Source organism: Aethalodelphis obliquidens, unplaced genomic scaffold (genome assembly GCF_003676395.1).
Source record: "Aethalodelphis obliquidens isolate GAN/ISIS:26980383/991018 unplaced genomic scaffold, ASM367639v1 scaffold4, whole genome shotgun sequence".
Classification (NCBI taxonomy): domain Eukaryota; kingdom Metazoa; phylum Chordata; class Mammalia; order Artiodactyla; family Delphinidae; genus Aethalodelphis; species Aethalodelphis obliquidens.
In genome coordinates, this window is record NW_020837948.1 from 54,009,834 (window position 1) to 54,031,577 (window position 21,744).

Below are 21,744 nucleotides of genomic sequence, written 5' to 3' on the forward strand. Positions count from 1 at the left end.
TTCCCAGTGAATGCTCAGTCCCATAGCCTTCTTCTTTGGTTTGGACCAGCTCTGGTATTCCCAAAGGATTTTTTGTCCATTGACAGATACGAGCTTCCTCCCCATCTGGAATCCAGGCCCTCCCTATAAAATCCATCATTTATTTACCCCACTAAACTATGTGATCTCACAAATAACGACGGTAAATTTTCTTTGGAGGTTTTGTGATTTAAGAACTAATGTTATGAACCTCACGGAGACCAGGCAATATGTTTCAATACAGCTGTAGTTATTATCAAAATAGGGTGTTGGGAGAGAACTCCGTAGAACTTGTCATCTCTAAAACAGCAGTTAGGTTCAGTGTATCACTCCCCGCCCCGCCCCCTCCCCAAATGTTTTGGTGTCATCTGAGAAACACATTACGTACCTCTTCTTACCCTGAAGGGTGGGCCTCCAAGTTGGAGGGATATCATTTGGGGGAGACCTGTTTTTTTAAGGCACGTATGCTTTCTCATCATTGATTTAAAACACTGTCTCTTCTCATTCTCCAGGACAACCGCACTCTGGGTTATTGCAGTCGGGTCTCATCAGCTGCTACGTCACGTATCTCACGTTCTCAGCTCTGTCCAGCAAACCTGTAGAAGTAGGTAAGCCAGCTTGTTAGGGAGCCTGTGCTTGCAGGATGAATGTTGTCATTTGTGGAGTGAGCACTATGTCTCTGTGAGCTATCGTTTAAGTATCAGGGATACGACACATCAAAATAGAGAGATGATCTAGACTTCTTCATTAAATGAGGTCCTCAACATGGGATATGAACATGAAACTTCCTTCTCCTGAGTCTTCCTGCTGTTCAGGAAAGACGTGAACTAAGGAGGGCTGTTGAGTTTGCTTTGAGGCCTAATCTGCATTTTCCTGCTCAGAAATACTCAAATGTTCAAGAAATAATCAAAAATATTCAAGAAAAAATTTTTTGCTCTATTTTTTTATTATTATTTTTAGATGGTTATTAATTTTCTTTAGGTGATCATTCCTCTGACTGTAACAGAGAGTAGAAAGAGCATGGGAGTGGTTCTGCCACTTAAGTAACTTGTATGAAGTCACTTTTCTCTCCCTAGATATCTTGCCTTTAAAATAAGATTTTTTTTTTTTTTTTTTTTTGGTTGCTGCGTGCGGGGCTTTCTCTAGTTGCAGGAGCGGAGGCTGCTCTTTCTTGTGGTGCGTGGGCTTCTCACTGTGGTGGCTTCTCTTGTTGCGGAGCACGGGCTCTAGGCGCGCGGGCTTCAGTAGTTGTGGTGCTCAGGCTCAGTAGTTGTGGCTCGCGGGCTCTAGAGCACAGGCTCAGTAGTTGTGGCACACGGACTTAGTTGCTCCGTGGCATGTGGGATCCTCCCGGACCGGGGCTCGATCCTATGTCCCCTGCATTAGCAGGTGGATTCTTAACCATTGCGTCACCAGGGAAGCCCCTAAAATAAGAATTTTAATTATTATTTTAAGAAGATAATTAAATAAAATTCTTCTTTTATAGGGTGGTTTTTAAGATTTCAATGAGTATGTGTGTGTATGTAAGTATAAGTACAGTTCCTGGAATGTAGTAGGTGCTATATAAAGGGTGCCTATTATTCTTGTAGAGTGGTTGCAATGAATATTTGAGAACTATAAAAGCACTATTATATTATAAGCTTTCCCAGTAAAGGACCAGATTTTCTTGTGTTGATTTCCAAACTCATTATATTTCATCATCTTTATCACTTTTGTGATATATAAATGTGTATATAAATGTATACTCATATACATGTGAATATGTTTGGGTACATTTTATCTTATATACATCAGGTGAAATACATGTACTCTCTTTTCTCTAGAATAGAAAATTGAAGTTGTTTTCCTTTTTTAAATTTAGAAAGCAAATGCGAAGATAATTTGAAACTTTTAGCATATACATGTACTACATATGGGTCTTGCCTTTATAGCTATTTATAGTACAATGCAAATATAATTGTACATCTTATATTAAGTATAGTCTATCCTGGATATATTTTTTTAAATCTCTCTTGACTCTAAGTTTATTTAAGTCTACTCTATTTAAGACTTTTATGAGTGTTTTGACTATTTATGTATTAATCTCTGTTTTTAACTTAACGGGGTTTTTGGTTGCAACATTTTTCTTTTTAATGGCAGGTATCACTTAAATACAGAAAAAAACTTTTATTTTTAATTTTGGGTGGTACTACTTAAATAGCAAAGTTCATATTTTGGTCAGTTTTGTAAAGAAAATTTTCATTGGCCTAAGAATAAAGATTCCTTAAACCACAGCACACACAGTTTACAGTTTCAAGTGGGAGCACCAGTAATAATTTTAGTCCAACTTTAAACTCTTAGAATGTGCATGTTTGTAAAATGGTTTCTAGCCTGTTATTTTATGTTTATGTTCCTTATTTTTGGGCAGAGTTGGCAAACAGACCCAGCTTGGGTGTTCAAAATTGAAGACTCTGTGATAGATAAAAAGTAAACGACTAGTGATGGTAATATGATACAAATCTTTGTTATGTAGCCTCTCACAATTTTTTAAAGCTCTAGACCACTTGAGGAGGTTCCCAGGTTACAGCCGTAAGATGTCATGACTGTCCTATTACCGACAGTAAAATGACTTCTCATCTGGGTGGAGGCTGTCGGCCAGATAGCAGTTCCTGCAGGTTCCTGTTTGATGTAATAGTCTTGACACTCCTCCAGGGAGGATAGACATGGAGGATGCTCTCAGTTAGCTGCACGCTACCTGCCAATCAACTGCCCAATCAACTGAAAAATGACCTAAGTTTACTCTTTACCATCGTTTCAATAGTACTGAAAAATAGCACGACTCTTAGAAAGTCCTGGGACTGAAGATCCCTTTAGCACTAAACTGGAACCCGAGGGTCTTGCTCCGAGAGGCTTCCTAGGTGGCAGAGGGTGCTTCACAGTAGTAACAATCTAGTCTGAGTCGAGTGGGACAGTAGAGGAGAAGCTTCCAGTGCTGAGTCTCACTGTTCTGCACTGCATGAATTTTCCCAAAGTGAATGCATCCCTGAGTTACAGCGGGCTTTTCTAATGTGGCTCTGATTCCTTTCCCTTTTCTTCACAAGTTCTAGATCAACATGGGAAGAATGTCACCATCTGCGTGCCTGACTTCGGTCAGGACCTGTACAGAGACAAAAACTTGGTTGCTGGACTGGGTACCACTCTGTTGTGTGCGTGCATCTTGTATTCCTGGTAAGTTTCAGGAGTTACCTAAGGCCATCTTTGCAGACTTTAAAAGTATAAGAGGAGAATTTAAATACATTTTAGCAGTGTGAGGCAGCCAAACAAATACCATCTGAGGAAGAGGGAAAATGTAGCCTGAAGTAAACAGGTGGTATTACAGCATGAAATCTAGGTGTTTGGACTTCATTTGCCTAACTTGTATTTCTATGTGGTAAATAAAATAAATATATATGGTACGTTGCAATGCTTTAACAGACAGTTGAGTACTACTTGCTAAAGCATTTTTGGAGGGTAAGGGAGCACAAAGTGAGGAAGAGGTGGAATGTGCCAGAATGTTTTGGCAACTTTCTACTCCAGCGGAAATATCGTTTGTTCTCTTGTTGATGGAAAGAGTAAAAAGTAATCCATGCACAGTCATTTTGTGCTTGGTCCAGGAAAGAGAGGAAACATCCCTTTTCTTTTATGCTAAAACCCACATTGCTATTAAGGAGGCGAACTCATTTCTCCAAAAGTAAGTGTGATACATAAACAGGCTGTGTTGCAGATGCTTGGGGTGAGGTTTATTCCACCTTCAAAATCTGTAGAAGATACGAGAAGGAGAAAAGTAAAGGGTAGGAATGATAAGTTTCTTACTTCAGGTACATATTTCACTGATGATCAAGCTTCCCTTTGACAGTAACCCTTTCATGTTTAGGTTTTACTCCTGTGTTTTACATTTCGTTTGTTATATTTCTTCTTTATTAAAAGAAAAAAATATATATATATATGTATATTTATTTATTTATTTATTTTGGTTATGCCGGGTCTTAGTTGCGGCATACGGGATCTTCGTTGCGGCATGTGGGCTCTTAGTTGTGGCATGCATGCGGGATCTAGTTCCCCAACCAGGGATCGAACCTGGGCCCCCTGCATTGAGAGCATGGAGTCTTACTCACCGGACCACCAGGGAAGTCCCTCGTTTGTTATATTTCAGTGTCTAAAAATTTCAGCTAGTCACAGGCACATGGTAATCTTCCTCTGGCCAAAACTGTACTATCCTGGTGGTGATAGCTTGTATAAATAGAATGTCTCTCTGAGCATGTTGGCTTTTTCTCTTAGAGCTTCTAACACCCCCTAATGCCATAGAGAGAGACCAACAGACATAGACAGACAACAGACGTAGACAAGAGAACTGAGTTTTATAAAGCACGTGTTCACAGTCATGCATCAAGCTTTCAAACGCGTGCAAGCTCTCAGCCTGTCTGTGATGTGGTGACAGCCTTTCCATGATGCAGCAGAAGGGACTGTGGTGACCGGTTTCTGGCCTTGCACCGTTATTAATTCCATACTTGTTCACTGATTCGGGCCCTCATCAATGAATGTTTTCAGGAAAGCCATAAAGGCCACCCACATTTTAATGCTGATTCTCAGCCCTTCCTTTCTTAAGTTTTTCCTTCCTGAGTCTGTTATTGTTGGGCTTTGGGGAGAAATGTCAGCAACATGGCTAATTTTGCAATTTGTCACTCACATTTTTTTCTGCATTGGTATGTAAAAAAATATTGGTAAATCCAGTGAGGAGAAAGTAGGTTACTAAACTATAAGTGTAGAATATTCCATTTTTAAAATAAAATATAGTTGTATTTACACATGTAGAAAAACTCCTGGAAGGAGATAAACCAAGCTTGTAAGAGTGGTGGTATTAGGGATAACTTTTTTCTGTTTTTTTCTTAAAAAAAAAAAAAAAATTTTTTTTTTTTTTTTTACAATGAGCTAGTGTTTCTTTTGTTTGTGCTATCAGAAAAAAAAAGGCTGTAAATATATTGGATACAATAAAATCATGTGGTTTTTGAGTTGCTGAATGCCTAATCCTGCATGATAAAAAATGTTTGTGCCCTTAGATAAAAATAGGGCATAGATTTGCTATAAGCCCATCAATGGAAAAGATGGCAAAAATGCTATTTAATGTGCTGATAGAACTGCCACCAGTGGTGTTGATTTGTGGTGTGGAATTTTCACCCTGTTAGATTTTCACTGCCATCCTTGAGTGAGAAATGATGAATAAAACATTGCTCCTTTTGGAATTTAGAGGCACTTTAGTGGAGGTTGGTAAGGTCTAATCTGATATTCCCAAAAGATAACAAATTTCAAAGCTGACAGCTGCTACTTAACATCTGTCTAAATGCCAGTAACAAACTTTTTTTTTTTTCTTTCGGTACGCGGGCCTCTCACTGTTGTGGCCTCTCCCGTTGTGGAGCACAGGCTCCGGACGCGCAGGCTCAGTGGCCATGGCTCATGGGCCCAGCCGCTCTGCGGCATGTGGGATCTTCCCGGACCGGGGCGCGAACCCGTGTCCCCTGCATCGGCAGGTGGACTCCCAACCACCGCGCCACCAGGGAAGCCCAACAAACGTTTTTGAATGCTGGTAATCAAACTGCAAAACCATGGTGTGCAAAGGAACGAGGAGACAGAAAACAGCAGCCACACCGAGTGGAGATGAGGAGTAGCCAGGCAGCTCCAGGGTATTGGTGTAACACATGGCGCGGACACACTGCCTGGTGATGGCAGGTGATTCCTCAGGGGTCAGTGAAGTGCTGCACAGGGTGGGGTGAGGGTGTCTGAGTGACTGATGTTTGCTCTGATTACCCACCACAGCTCCAGGAGGAATGGGCTTTGAGAACTTTATACCAAGCATCTTGGAGCTCAAGGGGTACTGAGTTCAGCCTAGGAGGGCCTTGAACAGGGAGGTGTGAGAGGTGACCCAATTAGGAGTGTTTCAAATCTTGACTTTCCTAGACTCAGAGGATTGAGAGATTGGAAGATACTACAGAAGGAGGCTGCGCTGCCTGGGCGAAAACTGTCATTTGAAGATGATTGCAGGAATATCTAGAATTCTCCATAGACTCTGTAGGAAGCCAGAAGATTGGGTGGTGTGTGCGTTGAAGGGAGAAGAAATCACCTGTTTTCAATGGAAGTCCAGGATTGCTTGGGATTGGGGTTAACTTGTTTTGGTAAGATCTTAGAGGCTCGCTGTGCTATGTTCTCACCCAACTGGAGTCTCCTCACCCCCGACACACTCTCTCTCTCTCAGACACTTCTTTAGGAGGCTCTCATGATGGCCTCCAGTCTCACTTTCTGGCTCTCTGTCCCAAGTCCTGCTTCTGGGCACTCACTATGAGGATGTTTTACTCTTGGCTGTCTTAGCTTGGAAGAAGGGCTCAGCCAAAACTCACTCGCCAGCTTTCCAACTGAGGCTGCCCTTTCTCCCAAAGCCTCTTCTACTGTACCCAGGCATTATGCTGTAAAGAAATGTCACAGCCCGGACCCCGTCAGGAGTCCCCTGATGGCTCTTTCTATAAGCGGGTGCCCCTGTACCCCCTTAGGCCTGGATCCTTGCTGTCATAGGCCCTGGCCTCCCCCAGCTATTCCTTAAGTCCCTCCTTGGTCTCTAGATTTTGATTGAAATTGTTATTCTGTTGGATTCAAGTTCACAAACTGTCAGATGAGACAGGATCATGGAGTCGATCAAGTTCAATTCCCTCTTGGGAATTCTCTGACGGTCCAGTGGTTAGGACTCTGTCCTTTCATTGCCGACAGCCCGGGTTTCATCCCTGGTTGGGAAGTTAAGATCCCACAAGCTGTGCACCCCACCCCCACCCCCCCAACAAAAGAAAAGTTCAATTCCCTCATTGTACACATAAGGAAAATTGAGATGTGGAGACTGCTCCTATATTTTTCCCCCAGTTCAGGAAACCTTTCCTTACATCTCCTTTGCTGGCGTATTGGGAGAGACAGGTTCATAGTCATTCTCCACACACCCCCCCACCCCCCACCCACGCCCTGGGAAGACTTGGAATAAGGTCCTTCACTTAGGTGGAACAATCAGCTGGATGACTTGCATAATTGCATTATTAGGAGGCATTTGTGCTGTAAAATGTTCCCCGGCTATTTCAGTTTTAGCTATGCTTAAGAGAAAAAAATAACTCTTTTTTCAGCTGTCTTAGGAATTTGAGAACAAAATTGGAAAAACTAAGAATCTTTAGTAAAGGTCAAACAACTTGCTAGTTCCAAATGGGACATTTCACAGCACTATAGCAGACCATATGGAAATAGGTGCAAGATTGGTAAGATGGCACTGGAGAGATTGGTTTAAATGGAGAAAAGTTGGCAAATCAAGGAGGGTTATCTATTCTTTTGGTGTGTTCTGGACCTACTGCTTTTATTTAAGAAGGGGGTGGGGGGAGTACCTTTTGGGAATCCTGTTACTGCCTAACCTGCCAGCTAGAAGTTTTCATGTCTCTGCATCAGGAACATGTTGAGGACCCCTTTTCACCATCTCTGGTTTCCACTGGGAACATAACTGAACTTGATTATACCAAGTCTGAGAACAGTCACGGGATCTCTCAAGGGCCCTGTAAGTTTGTCGGGGGCAGAATCTGTGGTCTCCGATAGGAAAGTCTGGACGCGTTGTCTAGAGATTTTCTGTGACCTAGTGGAGTTTGGCCAGTTCCCGAACCGCTGAAGCAGATGTGGAGGGGCACCTGCATTGCAAATCATTCTTCCAATATGGAAGAGATTCTGGGCATGACAGAGGTTGGGAGGGGTTGGGGGTAGCAGGGAGGCGTTTTTTCTTTTTTGGTTGTCACAACAACTGCAAGATGCCCCTGGCTTTTGGTGAGAGAGTGCTCGAGATAGTAAACAAATAAGGTGATTAGACCTTCTCTGTCCACTGAAGCATTGTCCCAACCAAATGCTGTCAGGCTCCTCCCACCCCCACAGGAAGTACTGGGTTAAAGTCACTCAGGCCTTAGCCCTGGAAGGGAAGAGGTTATGGATAATCCGGGAATTGTTGTCTTGTGCCGACCAGATGGGTCTTAGTAATAGCCAGAGTGCAGACAATAAGAATTTCCTAGGCTTTTAAAGAGTTTGTAAAAACAATATTTTCTCAGTAATTTTAAGAAGAGTGTTTTGTGGGTAAAGGCCATGATTGAATAAAGACCTTATTTTATGGTAACATCTACTTATAGAAGTCACATGTCACTAATGATGAACTGATTATAGGTATTTTTAGAAGAACAAAAGCTTCCCCTTTTAAAGTGCTCTCTGATGATGGAAGCAAAGTGGCAGAGGTGTCAGGATCAAAAGCTTTGCTTTTCTGAAACCATTTTATTCCCAAGAATTTATGAAATGGAATATTTATTTGAACTTTTTAAAAGAATAAATATCATCTTTCAGATGAAAATTCCAGATATTGATCTCTTCCTAAAGTTAAGTTACATTTTCCTCCATGGAAACGATATACTGTGTTAAATCATAATTCATATGCACAAAATGTAACATGCCTTGAGTGCAGGAGCAAGATGTATGTGTTTCTTGGGTGCACAGCCATTGGGAATTGTTTCTATCATTCCTCAGACCAGGTTCAAAGTCAGGAAGTGGGAGTGGAGCGGGCCTCCATTAACATCCATCTGTTCAAAGCAGACGTGAAAGTGATGCCATTGGACTTGAGTGGACCACAAAAGAAGCAATGCTCTTGGATCCCAGAGGACCTTTTTATGAGGAAAACTTTTTATTGTTTATTTGCATCTCACTGATCTCTTCTCTCCTTGGGAGAGAGGATGAGAATGAGCAGAGAAGGTAGTGCTGCGTCTTGCAGTTTATTTGGTTGAAATGGGTCTGCTAATTCCTGCCTCTCCACTAGCCCCTCCGCCCCCAGGCTAGCGCATTTGCTGCAGGAGGGCAGGGATTGTTGTGTGTTTCACCGAGTCCCCAGTGCTTAGAACAGGGCCTGGCACATGGCACACCTTCGGTAAATATTTGCTAAATCAATCTGTAAAGATTATTCATATATATTGAATATTTTTCTATTTGCTTAAAATGGTCCTTTTTTTCCCCCAGGAAAAATAAATACTTTTTTTTTTTTTTTTTTTTTTCACCCCTGTAAGCCAGATTTTATAACATTTTACCTCTCTAGGCATGGGGAGAGTGGCAGGAAGAATGTTTTTTAATCACACTGATAACTACTCTGTGCTGAATTTCCAAACAGAAAACCTTGCTCTGCCAAAGGCTGATTATCACAGAAAATAGTGATGACCTTTGCTTTTCGTGCCTTTGCATTTTGTTGCCATTTCTGGCTTCTTTCATTGCTTTTGATCCCTTCTAAGTGAGACTAGTCAAAGGGAGGGGAAAGATAAAAATGAAATCTGAAAATTATTGGCATTTGAGGGAGGAGAAGCGGAAACCAATAGTGAAAAACAAGATAATAGGATCAAAAAACGACTTTTATCTTTTTTAACCTATAAACTTCTCTTTGCATAAAATGATCTCATGCAACATGGGAAAAAAACATCAGCCATCGAACAGGTCAGGCAATTTTGGAATAAAGTGGGTTGTTAAAATAGACAACTTGTATTCAAGCAGGACTGTAGGTTAGAGTGAGCCTCTCACTGGAGCCTCCGCCAGGAGACTCTGCCCTCCTTCTATGTGATATAACACGTTAATAGGCCTTGCTGACCTTTTTTGTTTATCTCTTAGTTTGACATCGACGACCAGATCAAGTTCGGATGCTCTGCAGGGGCGGTACGCAGCTCCTGACCTGGAAGTAAGCTTATTTCCTTTTCTGGCCCTGCTTCATCTCGGAAGACCCATGTTTCAGAAGGCTTTTTATGTGTTTATTTGCATCCTTAGTGGTCTGTATTCCACGATCCCATTTTTCTCCTTAGGAAGGAATACAATTTTCGTCCAGGAAAAGAAATGTCCTGAATATACTACAGGATTAAAATAAATCCTTGATCTTCCTCCAACAAATTTGGCCTCTGGTGTGGCATTCGGCCGCCCCACTCCCACCAGAGGCCTGGGTAGCTCGTTGGGCTGCTCTTTGCTCGTTTCCTCTGTTGTAACAGAATGTGTGCGGGTTGTCTTAACTTCTAGCCCATCCCCCTCGTCTTTACCTGTCTGCGCTCTCCGTACACAGCACGGCCATGAGGTCATAGGGTAGCTGTGGGAAGGAGAGGGGAGGAACGCGCCTGCGCTCTGTGCCGCCCTGCTGGGCACTGTCTGTACGTGAGCTTGTTAACTGCAGCAGCGCCAGCAGGCGGGCCATCCCATGGGGCGAAGAATGGTGAACAGTCGGCGTCCGAAGAACCAGGCTGGTCAGCATTTGCCTGTCGGTCAGCAGAATGTCATTTTCTTTCTTGTGCAAACGTCTTTTTTCTGGGGCCCTCAGTGGAACATCCACCAAGGTCACAAAAGGTCTGATCAGATGGAGGCAGCCAGGAAGAGACTCAGCCCTGACCCCAAGAATGGAACGAACAGGAGGTTCCGATGATGGCTAAGACTAGCTGTGTTCTAAGTGCTACGTCTGTGACTTCATTTAATCTTCAAAGAAGCCCAAGGAGGGTTTTATCTCCATTTCACAGAAGGGGGAAAAACAGAAAAGTTAAGTCCTTGAAACTTTTGATTTGCCAGCATGTAAACCGTGCCCTCTTGTTCCAGAGTCTATGCTGTGTTCCTAACCACCACTGCCCGAGATGCAGCTGCTCTCTGCTGATTCTGCCTGGCGTCCAACCCCGGCTGCATGGAGGAGGAGCCCTGGCATCTGTCCAGATATGCGCACTTTGTTCTGCAGTGGGTCTCTGGGGATGGTCCTCCCTGCACCTGACCTGGAGATAGTGGACCATTATGAAGGGTTGTCAGTCTGCCAGTATCATTCACCAGCTCTTTCTGTCTCTTGAAGAAGGAGAAAACTGTGCTGAGTTTGAATGGGTTACTGCCTATTCTCCAGAAGAGAATGGCCTCTAGAAGGCAAGGGGTCGTTCACACTGCTGACTGGGTCACCCCCTGCTGAGGTTGGACCGCTCTGGCTTCAATATCCCCATTGTGTACACAGTTAAAGTGCAAAGAACAGCAAGTCTCCGAGTTAGATTTAAGAGAGGATGTTTTTCTTCGCATTCCAAGGAAAGAGCCCCAGCATTTCCCTCTGAACTGGAGAGCACACAGGATGGAAGTTGGTTTGCTAACTCCTTGCCTCACATTTCACAGGATATACCTTTGAAAGAGAGAGTTAGTCATTTCTTGTAACTTAAGCTTCAAAAGAACTGGGACCCCAGCATACGATGTCTTGGCCCCATTGAATGAATTAGTGAATCTTGGACTGTATCACAATCCCTCTATGACAAGTTTCCTTGATGCACGAAGGAAAAAGGGCTTGGCTTTGAGATGTATAAATGGGACGAAGGCTCAAGCTCCCACGTCCTTGCCCCTGGCTCTCTGTTCTTTGTCGTGAAACTGTTGTTAGCCGGAAGGTGCTGAGGACCCAGCACTTCGCAGACTGTCTTGGCGTGTGTAGCATTTCTTATTCTGTTTACCAGAGTACTTCTGGAATCATGGAGTAATTTTTCGTAACCTGATTTTTTTTTTTAAATTGTTTATTGTTTTGAGTAGGTCAGAAACATGGCATGACATTTGGAAGGAACCAAGGACTGTTAAAGGAAAGCATCCCATCCATCGCTGTCCCCAGCACCCCTGCCCCCATGAGGCAGCCAGCTCAGAGCCCGATTTTAATAGGAAATGTGGGCAGGCCTCCTGGCCCCAGATCCCTTAGTTGTTTTACCCTTTCTGAGTCTGTCAGCCCCACCATCTCCTAGATACCATGTGCTGCCTATTGGGGTTCACTGCGTTCCTCTCCCAGGTCTGTCACCTAATTTTGTGACTTCAGGCCAGTTATTCAGCCTGCGGGACCCCAGTTTCCTCACGTGTAAACAGGATAATGATCCCAGCCCCAGGCGCCGAAGAGGATCTCATCAAGTAGCAAGTAGAGCAAAGCACCAGGAGTGAGCTCCATGAGTGTGGCGACCTTGTCTCACTCACTTTGTGTTCCAGGTTGAGTTTTCCAGAAGCAGCCACCGAGGCAGAGCCTGATATGCGGATGTTTATTAGGGATCAACACATGTGGAAGGAGGGAAGGGGGCAGCATGGGGCAGAGGGTGAGGTCGAAGGGCACTGCAGGCTGGACAGAGCCACTGCTCACCCCCCGGGCATTCGGAGCAGATACACGACCCATCAGAGCTGTCCCCCAGGGGTCAGTGGCTGCACCTTTACCGCCCTGCCGTGAGCGGTCATTCTGTGTGGGTTGCCCAGGATAGGCTCCCTCGAGGGTGGGGCAACCCACAGCTGGGGCAAAGCCTGGAGCTGCCTTCTAGAGCCTCGCAGTAGCTGAGCAAGCACTAAGGGAGCACCTTGGAACGGGATCTGGGTGGCTCACCTCCATGTCCTTATTTCCTGTCACTAGCCCCCAGAGCGTCTTGGAAGAACACACGTGATCAGAACCTTTCGAAGGAGTGAAGCGTGCAGTTCAGGGCTTGGGATATAGTTCAGATGGAGAAGGTTTGGCACATAGGTGGCCTTTAGTTCTTAACCAGTGTGGAGATAGAAAAGCAGAAAGCAAGCCGCCTGACTGTTGGTTTTGCCCTCGCAGGTAGCCCGGTGTTGTTTTTGCTTCGGCTCTGGTGGAGAGGGTAAGTAGACAGCTTTCCTTCCGTGCTCCGTGCGGCCCTGCAGACCTGTAGCTCTAGTCTGTAGGCATTTGGGATTCAGGCACAAATAACTTGAGTGGTGAGAGGACATTTTTATTCCAGAGCTGGTTTATCGTTATGTGTTACACTTTACGCATTCTTCCCAAAGGGTTGCTGGGATTCGTTTGTGTTGATATTCTGGCAAGAGAAGAACAGTCTATATTTTGGGTCATGTTTATATAAGTTACATTACCCAGTGAGATTTCAAGGAGCGGGAGGTGCATTTTTTAAAGGAACGATAATTTGGAAATTTTCTTTCGTTCAGCTTACTTCTCTTCTTGAATTAGAGCATCCCAGGGGCTTGAGAACTCTTGCTCTGCCCTCTCATTTTCTTCTGAGCTTATAATGCGTTTTGTGTGTTTAAGGGCTCTCTTCTGTTAAAATAAACGTGACCGACATTAGGTAACTCATCCTGTTATAGAAGGTTTTGGGGTGAGGTGGGCGTTTGGGGCTTATGGCATAGATGAAATTGCCTGAGGGTACAAATGATTTTTGACAGCTTTTCTACTCAACAGCCCCTGGGATGGAAACTAGCGAGTGTGGCTTTGGGAAAATGGTCAACATGCGTGTGTTCACTCACTGGGCTTGTGCTCGCTTTGTGGTTCACAGACACAGACGAGCAGCAGAATGTGAAAGAGGGCCCGAGGGTCATTTATGATGAGAAGAGAAGCACTGTCTACAGCTATGCCTATTTCCACTTCGTATTCTTCTTGGCTTCCCTCTATGTGATGATGACCGTCACCAACTGGTTCAAGTGAGTGGCCCCGTTGTCTTAGATGTTTTAGAAGTTGTTAAAAGAAAAGTCTTTTAAAAACATCCTATTCTTTTTTTTTTTTTTACATCTTTATTGGAGTATAATTGCTTTACAATGGTGTGTTAGTTTCTGCTTTATAACAAAGTGAATCAGTTATACATATACATATGTTCCCATATCTCTTCCCTCTTGCGTCTCCCTCCCTCCCACCCTCCCTATCCCACCCCTCTAGGTGGTCACAAAGCACCGAGCTGATCTCCCTGTGCTATGCCGCTGCTTCCCACTAGCTATCCATTTTATGTTTGGTAGTGTATATATGTCCATGCCACTCTCTCACTTCGTCCCAGCTTACCCTTCCCCCTCCCCGTATCCTCAAGTCCATTCTCTAGTAGGTCTGTGTCTTTATTCCTGTCTTACCCCTAGGTTCTTCTTGACATTTTTTTTTTCCTTAAATTCCATATATATGTGTTAGCATATGGTATTTGTCTTTCTCTTTCTGACTTACTTCACTCTGTATGACAGACTCTGGGTCCATCCACCTCATTACAAATAGCTCAATTTCGTTTCTTTTTATGGCTGAGTAATATTCCATTGTATATATGTGCCACACCTTCTTTATCCATTCATCCGATGATGGGCACTTAGGTTGTTTCCATCTCCGGGCTATTGTAAATAGAGCTGCAATGAACATTTTGGTACATGACTCTTTTTGAATTATGGTTTTCTCAGGGTATATGCCCAGTAGTGGGATTGCTGGGTCATATAGTAGTTCTATTTGTAGTTTTTTAAGGAACCTCCATACCGTTCTCCATAGTGGCTGTACCAATTCACATTCCCACCAGCAGTGCTAGAGTGTTCCCTTTTCTCCACACCCTCTCCAGCATTTATTGTTTCTAGATTTTTTGATGATGGCCATTCTGACTGGTGTGAGATGATATCTCATTGTAGTTTTGATTTGCCTTTCTCTAATGATTAATGATGTTGAGCATTCTTTCATGTGTTTGTTGGCAGTCTGTATATCTTCTTTGGAGAAATGTCTATTTAGGTCTTCTGCCCATTTTTGGATTGGGTTGTTTGTTAAAAACATCCTATTCTTTACAGCCTGAAGATCAGATCTCTTGGAGTCAACTAACTTCTTCTCCAAGTGCTGCTGTACTCATCTTCACAGAAACAGTCCGCGTTCCTGACAGTCTGTCAGCGTGCTTTTTAAAACAATATTTATTTATTTATTTGGCTGCGCCAGGTCTTAGTTGAGGGATCTCTCCGTTGCAGCACGTGGGATTTTGTTCCCTGACCAGGGATCAAACCCGGGCCCCCTGCATTGGGAGCGTGGAGTCTTAACCACTGGACCACCAGGGAAGTCCCTCTGTTGGCATGCTTTTAAGCCTGGCAGTTGGTGATACTTACTGCAGCTTTAAGAAAATGGGAGGTTAATGGCACGTGGGCAGTCTTGAGAACATAGTAACAGTGAGGAGGAAGAACATGGAATTCTGCCTTTAAGAAAGAGAAGATACTCTTTTTTTCTACTTTGTACTTTGTCTTTTTTTTTTTTTACACTTTCATTACAAAAGTTTGAAACATCTTAAAAAAAACTAACATATGGACTTCCCTGGTGGTCCAGTAGTTAAGACTCCCTGCTTCCACAGCAGGGGGCGCGGGTTTGCCAGCCTGGCATAGCCAAAAAAAAAAAAAGAGGTGAAAGTGTGAAAAATAACAATGGACCCCCCCCACCCCATAACCACTGCTAACTATATGGTATGTATCCTTTCATTCCTTTTCTTTGCATTTATAAGCCTATATAATTTTTTTTTTTTTTTTTTTTTTTTTTTTTTTTTTTTTTTTGCGGTATGCGGGCCTCTCCCATTGCGGAGCCTGTGCTCCGGATGCGCAGGCTCAGCGGCCATGGCTCACGGGCCCAGCCGCTCCGCGGCATGTGGGATCTTCCCAGACCGGGGCACGAACCCGTGTCCCCTGCATCGGCAGGCGGACTCTCAACCACTGCGCCACCAGGGAAGCCCTAGCCTATATAATTTTTAAAACATAAACGTGATTACACATATTCTCCCCCTTGAGGGTTGTTTTTTAACTTACGTGATGGGCAATACATGATGGGCCTGACTTTCCCTGTCACTACATGGAGATTCTTTTTGATTCCTTTTGGAGATTTCTTTGACCGATCCAAAGTTTCTGTTGCATCATAATTTGTTGTGCCTGAGGATATACCTAACATAGACATTAGAATAACTTAGGATAGACATTAAGACTCATTGTACAACAAACATGTGAGTGGCTCCTTCATGCCACACTGCTGTGGGTGGTAGGGACTATATTCTAATAGGGGAGATGGACGGTGATCCAATCAAATACAGCGTGTCAAACAGTGATGACTACTGGGGAGAAAAATGAAGAAGAGGAATGAGGAGTACCCAGTGGGGTCGGGGATGCTGGGGGCAGCGGTTTCAAGTAGAGTGATGGGGAAGGCTTCCCTGAGGAGATTCTTCCCCAACATCCTGAGGGAGAAGAGGGTGTTAGAGCCTCTAATGCTTCCCAGTGATACCTGGAGAATTCCTGGAAAATTTTGGCTTCGGAAGTTTAAGAAAGGATGGAGGCAGAAAATAACATGTCAAGGATGTGGAGAAACTGGAACCCCCTCACACTCCTGGTAGGTAAAATGGTGCAGCCACTTTGGAAAATAGTTTCTCAAAAATGTTGAACACAGAGTTATTATATGATGCAGCAATTCCACTCCTAATTATATAACCAAGAGAAAAAAAAAAAACACATATGTCCATGTAAAAACTTGTACACAAATGTTCATAATAGCATCATTCATAATAGCCGAAAAGTGGAAACAACCAAATGTCCATCAGCTGACACATGGATAAACAAAAGGCGCTATATCCACGCAGTGGAATATTCCTCAGCAACAGAAAGGAATAAAGTACTGTTACATACTACAACATGGATACACCCTGAAAACAGTATGCTGAGCGGAAAAAGCCAGTCACAAGAGGCCACATGATTCCATGCATGGTGACATGTCCAGAATAGGCAAAGCCATACGGACAGAAAGTGGATAAATGCATGGCAGGGGCTGGCAGGAGGAGGGAAATGGGAGGGCAGCTGAAGGGTGCAGGGTTTCTTTCTGGGGGGATGAGAATGTCCTAAAATTGATTGTGGTGATGTTACACAAGTCTATGAATATAATAAAAATCGTGTACTTTAAGTGGGTGTGAATTACACCTGAATTGAGTTGCCAGGGAAAAAAAGAAAGGCTGGAGGTGGTGGAAGCAGGGAGAGACAAGACTTGGTGGAAGAGACCTTCTCACCACCTGTTCGCACCCTGCACTGATCACAGCTGGGTCTCTTGTTTCCGCAGCTATGAAAGTGCCAACATTGAAACCTTCTTCAGCGGGAGCTGGTCCATCTTCTGGGTCAAGATGGCTTCCTGCTGGATATGTGTGCTGTTATACCTGGGAACGCTGGTCGCTCCCCTCTGTCGACCCTCTCCGCACTTCTCCGTGTGAGGATCGGAGCAATCTCCTAGGTTCTGCAGGCTGGAAGTGACGTCCTTTGAACAAACATACCAGGAGTCTGAGCAGTGACTGGTACTTTGTGACAAGCTGGCATTCCCCCTGGCTGGCTTGAGTGGGTCTAAAAAAACTTAACAGGCGGAAAAAAAATCACCTGCTTATCTTTTTTAATTCTGAAATTTGAAAAGAAGCTACCAGTTTGTCCCCCGAAAATTGAAATTTTCACCCGAGTGGATCCTGAGTGATATATTTTGTATGTGTCTTACCCCTAAAAACTGGGATAGTAGTTAGGCAAGTATTTTCCTTCTGCATGTTTTTACCAAAACAGAGTTTGGGACATGACATTTTATCACAGGGAGAAAAGCTTACCTTGTGTGGCCTATTATTCCTATCCTTGAAATAGAAAAACATGACAGAATCTGGGGCCCTAAGCTCCTGACAGAACGCAGACCCCTCTCCCACACCTCGGCCTGCGGGACCCCTGCTCCTGGTTCCCTGCTATTTATTGGCTACAAGAGGAAGCATCTGCTTTTAACTCCACCCTTGTGCTGTTTCCTCCCAGCCCCCAAACGTTTCCCTTTGAAGTTGTGATGCTGGGAATCACAGACTTCACTCTGTCCTTGCCCTTCCCAGAGCTCCCCTCATCCTTTCTGGGTTCAACATCTTTGTTGTAATGTGAAAAAGCACAATTTGTCATCACCACCCATGTGATCCCCCACCAGGTTATCACTACCTGATCTGAGTTACTGCAATACTATGACTCTTACACGTGGTGTTACTCACTGATTAGAGAACAATATTCGTGTTGTTTTCTTTGCTATAGTTCTTGTTTGTGGATTGATATTCATGATACTTTAGGGCCTTACCTGGGAAGTTGCTTCTTGACTGAAGCCTGCTGCGCCCCTCTTTCCATTACTAAAGTCAGCCAGTTTTCTCTTCCACTTGAGGCCTTCGAAATTGTAAAAGCAAAAGGACTTTTGTTTTCCAGACCTGTAATGTGAGCACGCCGTTAATGTCCATTATGATTTTGGGGGTGGATTTGCTGAGGTGAGGACCACAGGCAACACCTCAAACAGGGCTGACCAGGTAAGGCCTCCAGTTATACAAGTTGTACAAGTGACCAAATATACTTAGAAGAAAGGGTGGGTGGGGGGGAGGTATTTAACTAAGCCATAAGCAAAAGCCGCAGAAATTTCCAGAATACATACTTTTAAGGTGATACTGAAGAAAGATATGACTCTAGGCAGCTGCCCAAGAAGACGTCCATTTTCAGTGCTGATACTCTCAGCCAGGGAAGAGTTTACGCAGTGGAAAGTCCATCAGAGACCCTGGTGGAGGACGGTGGGCACCCTCCTCTTAGTATTTCATGCGGGATGGAAAGAATCCTCTCAGCACCCAGGCAGAGAGGGTCTGAGGATGAAAAGATTTGGCCTGTACTTTTGTGCCCTGCTGTATGCATTGGGTCCCACCTAAGCTGGCCTCCAGTGTGCCAAATGCCGGCCTGAGAAATTAGTCTAGTTCTTCATTTCCACTCACTGCTTTGCCCTCCTTTCAAGAAAATTGGGGGGCGGGGCTCAAACAATGGATGAATTCCTCCAGGAACTTATTTACAGTGTTGGAGATTCGCTCATTGTGTGTGTGTGAGAGCCTTGTTTTGTAAACTTTATCAAGTTGTTTTCAGACCAGGAGCTCTTTGAGCTCGGTGGTCCAGAGATCTTCTGTAGGCACAAAATGAATGGCCGCTATGCGTAGCCCGAGCTTAAGCCAGTGGGAGTGTGAGCTCTGTGGGTCGGACAGGTGGAGGGAGTGGGGTTGTGTGTGTCGCAGCATCCTGGCAGAGGCCACCGCAGCGGCCGGTGCAGTGACACGGGCTCTGGGTAAGCCGAAAGGAGAGGCAGCTCAGGAGCCGGGGTGCCGTCAGTGACTGGTTTCGTTGTGTCTTCTCCCTGCTGGGGTCTAGTGGGGTCTGGCATCCAGCCGTGTGACTTTAGAACTGGCCCTTCTGGCAGGTCAAGGTCAAGCTGACCAGGCCCTGTGTTCCTTAGCGGGCCTTCGTTGGGCCCTTCCTGTGCCGAAGGAAGCTCAGGGAGACACAGAGGAAAGGACATTGCCAGTGGCCAGGCCCTCGGAGCTTCCTTCCTTAGCCGCCCAAATTCTCCTACAGCCAACCCCCATTTTCCAGCTGCTTAAGACTAATAATGTTCCTTTCTGAAGGTTGGTCTGACACAAGAAGGAGAGTTACAGTCACTCTGATTTTATTCTCAACTGAAAATTTAAGCAAGCTTATCTGAATGATCAAGAGATGTAGGTGTTCTCTGAGGACAGAGGGCATATAAATAAGTTGACTTTAATGATTATTAATTGTAATAAACAATACTCAGGTGATAAGTCAACATTCATGGGTTTAAAAAAACCTACATTTTTGTGCTATTGTGTTTTAAGAAACTGGAAACATTGTGCCAATTGCTCTGAGTTGCTCTTAAGGATGATGTTCATTTGATAAATTCACTGATAGTCTTTTTAAAATAATAGACTTCTGCTTCCTACAACTTTTTATACATGATTTAAAAAGTGCATTCCCAGAAGCTGCTGGTCAGACTCCTTTAGTGATGAAAGCCGAAGATATTTTAAAACTGTGTATGCTTCCTCTGTGCCGTTCATCCGATGAGGAAATTTTTTCCCCTCTCTTTTTCATGAGTACAGACACTTAAGTAGGGGAAGGGATTCTTCTGGGAGTGTTGCAGTGTATGTCTAGATGTGTCACCTGACTGAAGACCAGAGACTTTTTTGTCAAAGGCTTTTGGAAACCCTACTTTGTCCTCACTGGGTTGAATTTTTTAATACTGGTTAGTTGGTTTTTTTGTTCTCACAGTTTCTTGGGAAATGGCTTGAAAGAATTGTTCCAGAGGTCTTTGGAGCTCCTTTGTAGAGTAGATGGGCCATGTGCATGTGGACTGATGGAGGGTGGGGTTATTGGGGATTTCGGGTTCTGGTGCCCATCAGAATGGCTAACAGAGGGGCTCCCACACCCCATTGTTTATTTCCAGTTGCTCAGCGGTGCCTTCATTATGGGTGACCTCTGTGCAGTGCTAATTCCCCCCCAAATTGTCACCTTCTGCCTTTTTAAGATTATGTGCTTAATTTTGGCCAGAAGTTTACTACCATTGGTGCTTCCTGTTACCCTGCAAAGGGAATTCCAGAGCCTGTGTGCATTTAAGCTGCCTAGGCCTTTTTTCTCCTTTGACTGCCTTTCTAACGAGCATCTCGTCTTGGTATGTATTCATGTCCTACCCCTCTTGGAAGTGAAAGACGGTTTTAGTTATAACTAAGAAGGTTGTGACCTTGGGCCAAGACCCCACGTGTCCAGAGAGCACGCTGGGCCCTCCTTAATCAGGTACAGTGCCAATGCCCCTGGATTCATGGCATTCTCTATAGGGTATTCTCCTTAATTTACTAAATCCCTTTGGCCTTGTTCTTAACTGTGTTTCCTGCCATCTTTAATATATTTGTAAAGCCTCAGATATTTTAATCCAGTTTTGCATTTTAGGCAGAAATGCGTTCTCTAATGTTAGACTTGCTTCACAGGACACAGATCTTTTGAATTGATGCTAGCCATTCTAAAGACCTCTCGCTCTTTTTTCTTTTTTTCACCCTTCCTCAGTAAATCATTTGCAGAGGCGTTCATTTTGAAAGGAGGAAATATTTGGCTTTTACCAAAGAGGTGTTCTTTTTTTAAAAGCAAAATCCTTTCAGCAAAAACTTACTTGGGGAAGGGTGGATTAAGAATGCATTTGTCTACATCCACTTCTATAGGTGTTTAATCATATTTATGTGAGTAAAATGTTGGAAGAATTCTTTTTTTTTTTTTAGAAGAATTCTTTAAGGTAATCCTTTGTGGTGAAGGATCCTGGGAAATTCTCTCAGGTAAAGAAAGCTTGTAGCAGATGGGTAATATATGTCTTGAGAGCTATTTATAAGAAATTTAAGGATTGTTTTGTTTTCCTTTATTAAAGATTTAAGGTTTTTTTACTTTGCAAAAAAAAAACTACAAAAGTTTTATAGTCATAACTTTGTTACTTTTTTTTTTAACTTTTCTGAAATAATTAGATGTAGCCAAATTATGTGGTTATGTTTTGCTGTGTTAGAATTTGAAAATGTAATATGTGTGGTAAATCTACTGTTTGAAATTTATAATGCTCTCAGATATGGTTGGAGTTTTGGTAACTTTTAAAATAGTTATTGTTTTTCCTTTAAGTCACAAAGGCAACTATGGATTTATGTTTGTTATCTTGGATGCTAATTTTTCTATGAAGCAGCCGAAGTTGACCAGTCTTTTCCTAGGTAGAATACTCAAAACTTGTTAACTTTAATAAAATTGAAAACTGTTGTTTTTTTCTCCTTCTGTTGAATGCATTTGTAATTAAAGTCTTCCAGGTACTGTTTTCCAAAGATGTCTTCAGGTGTTAATTCGCTCTCTCTTAAGCTTCATAGAGTCTGTTCTGGTTCTAGAGAATGAAAATTCAAACAGGAAAACCCAGGCTTTTTGCCTTCTTTCTCTCTGAAAGCCCCTGCAGCCTGCTTCCTTTTTCTTATTTTTACGATAACGACACTCTGTCTTAAATATGAGAATTAGAGTAAGTCTTTAAACAAGGTAGTGTGAGTTCTCCAACATGGTTCTTCTTTTTCAAGATCT

The 21,744-nt window shown here is 43.5% G+C and overlaps 1 protein-coding gene across 2 annotated transcripts in view; it reads left to right on the forward strand.

Annotated features, from left to right (window-relative positions):
* Window positions 1–21,494, forward strand: part of SERINC5 (serine incorporator 5) — an 87,112-nt gene extending 65,618 nt beyond the window's left edge. For both annotated transcript variants that reach the window (XM_027100733.1, XM_027100734.1), the window contains 6 exons: window positions 531–626; window positions 3,099–3,225; window positions 9,727–9,793; window positions 12,668–12,707; window positions 13,374–13,518; window positions 16,898–21,494. In XM_027100733.1, the coding sequence (XP_026956534.1) occupies window positions 531–626; window positions 3,099–3,225; window positions 9,727–9,793; window positions 12,668–12,707; window positions 13,374–13,518; window positions 16,898–17,045 (623 nt within the window). In that variant the 3' untranslated portion in view covers window positions 17,046–21,494. The remainder of the gene's footprint in view (window positions 1–530; window positions 627–3,098; window positions 3,226–9,726; window positions 9,794–12,667; window positions 12,708–13,373; window positions 13,519–16,897) is intronic.
* Window positions 21,495–21,744: the final 250 nt, after the last annotated feature.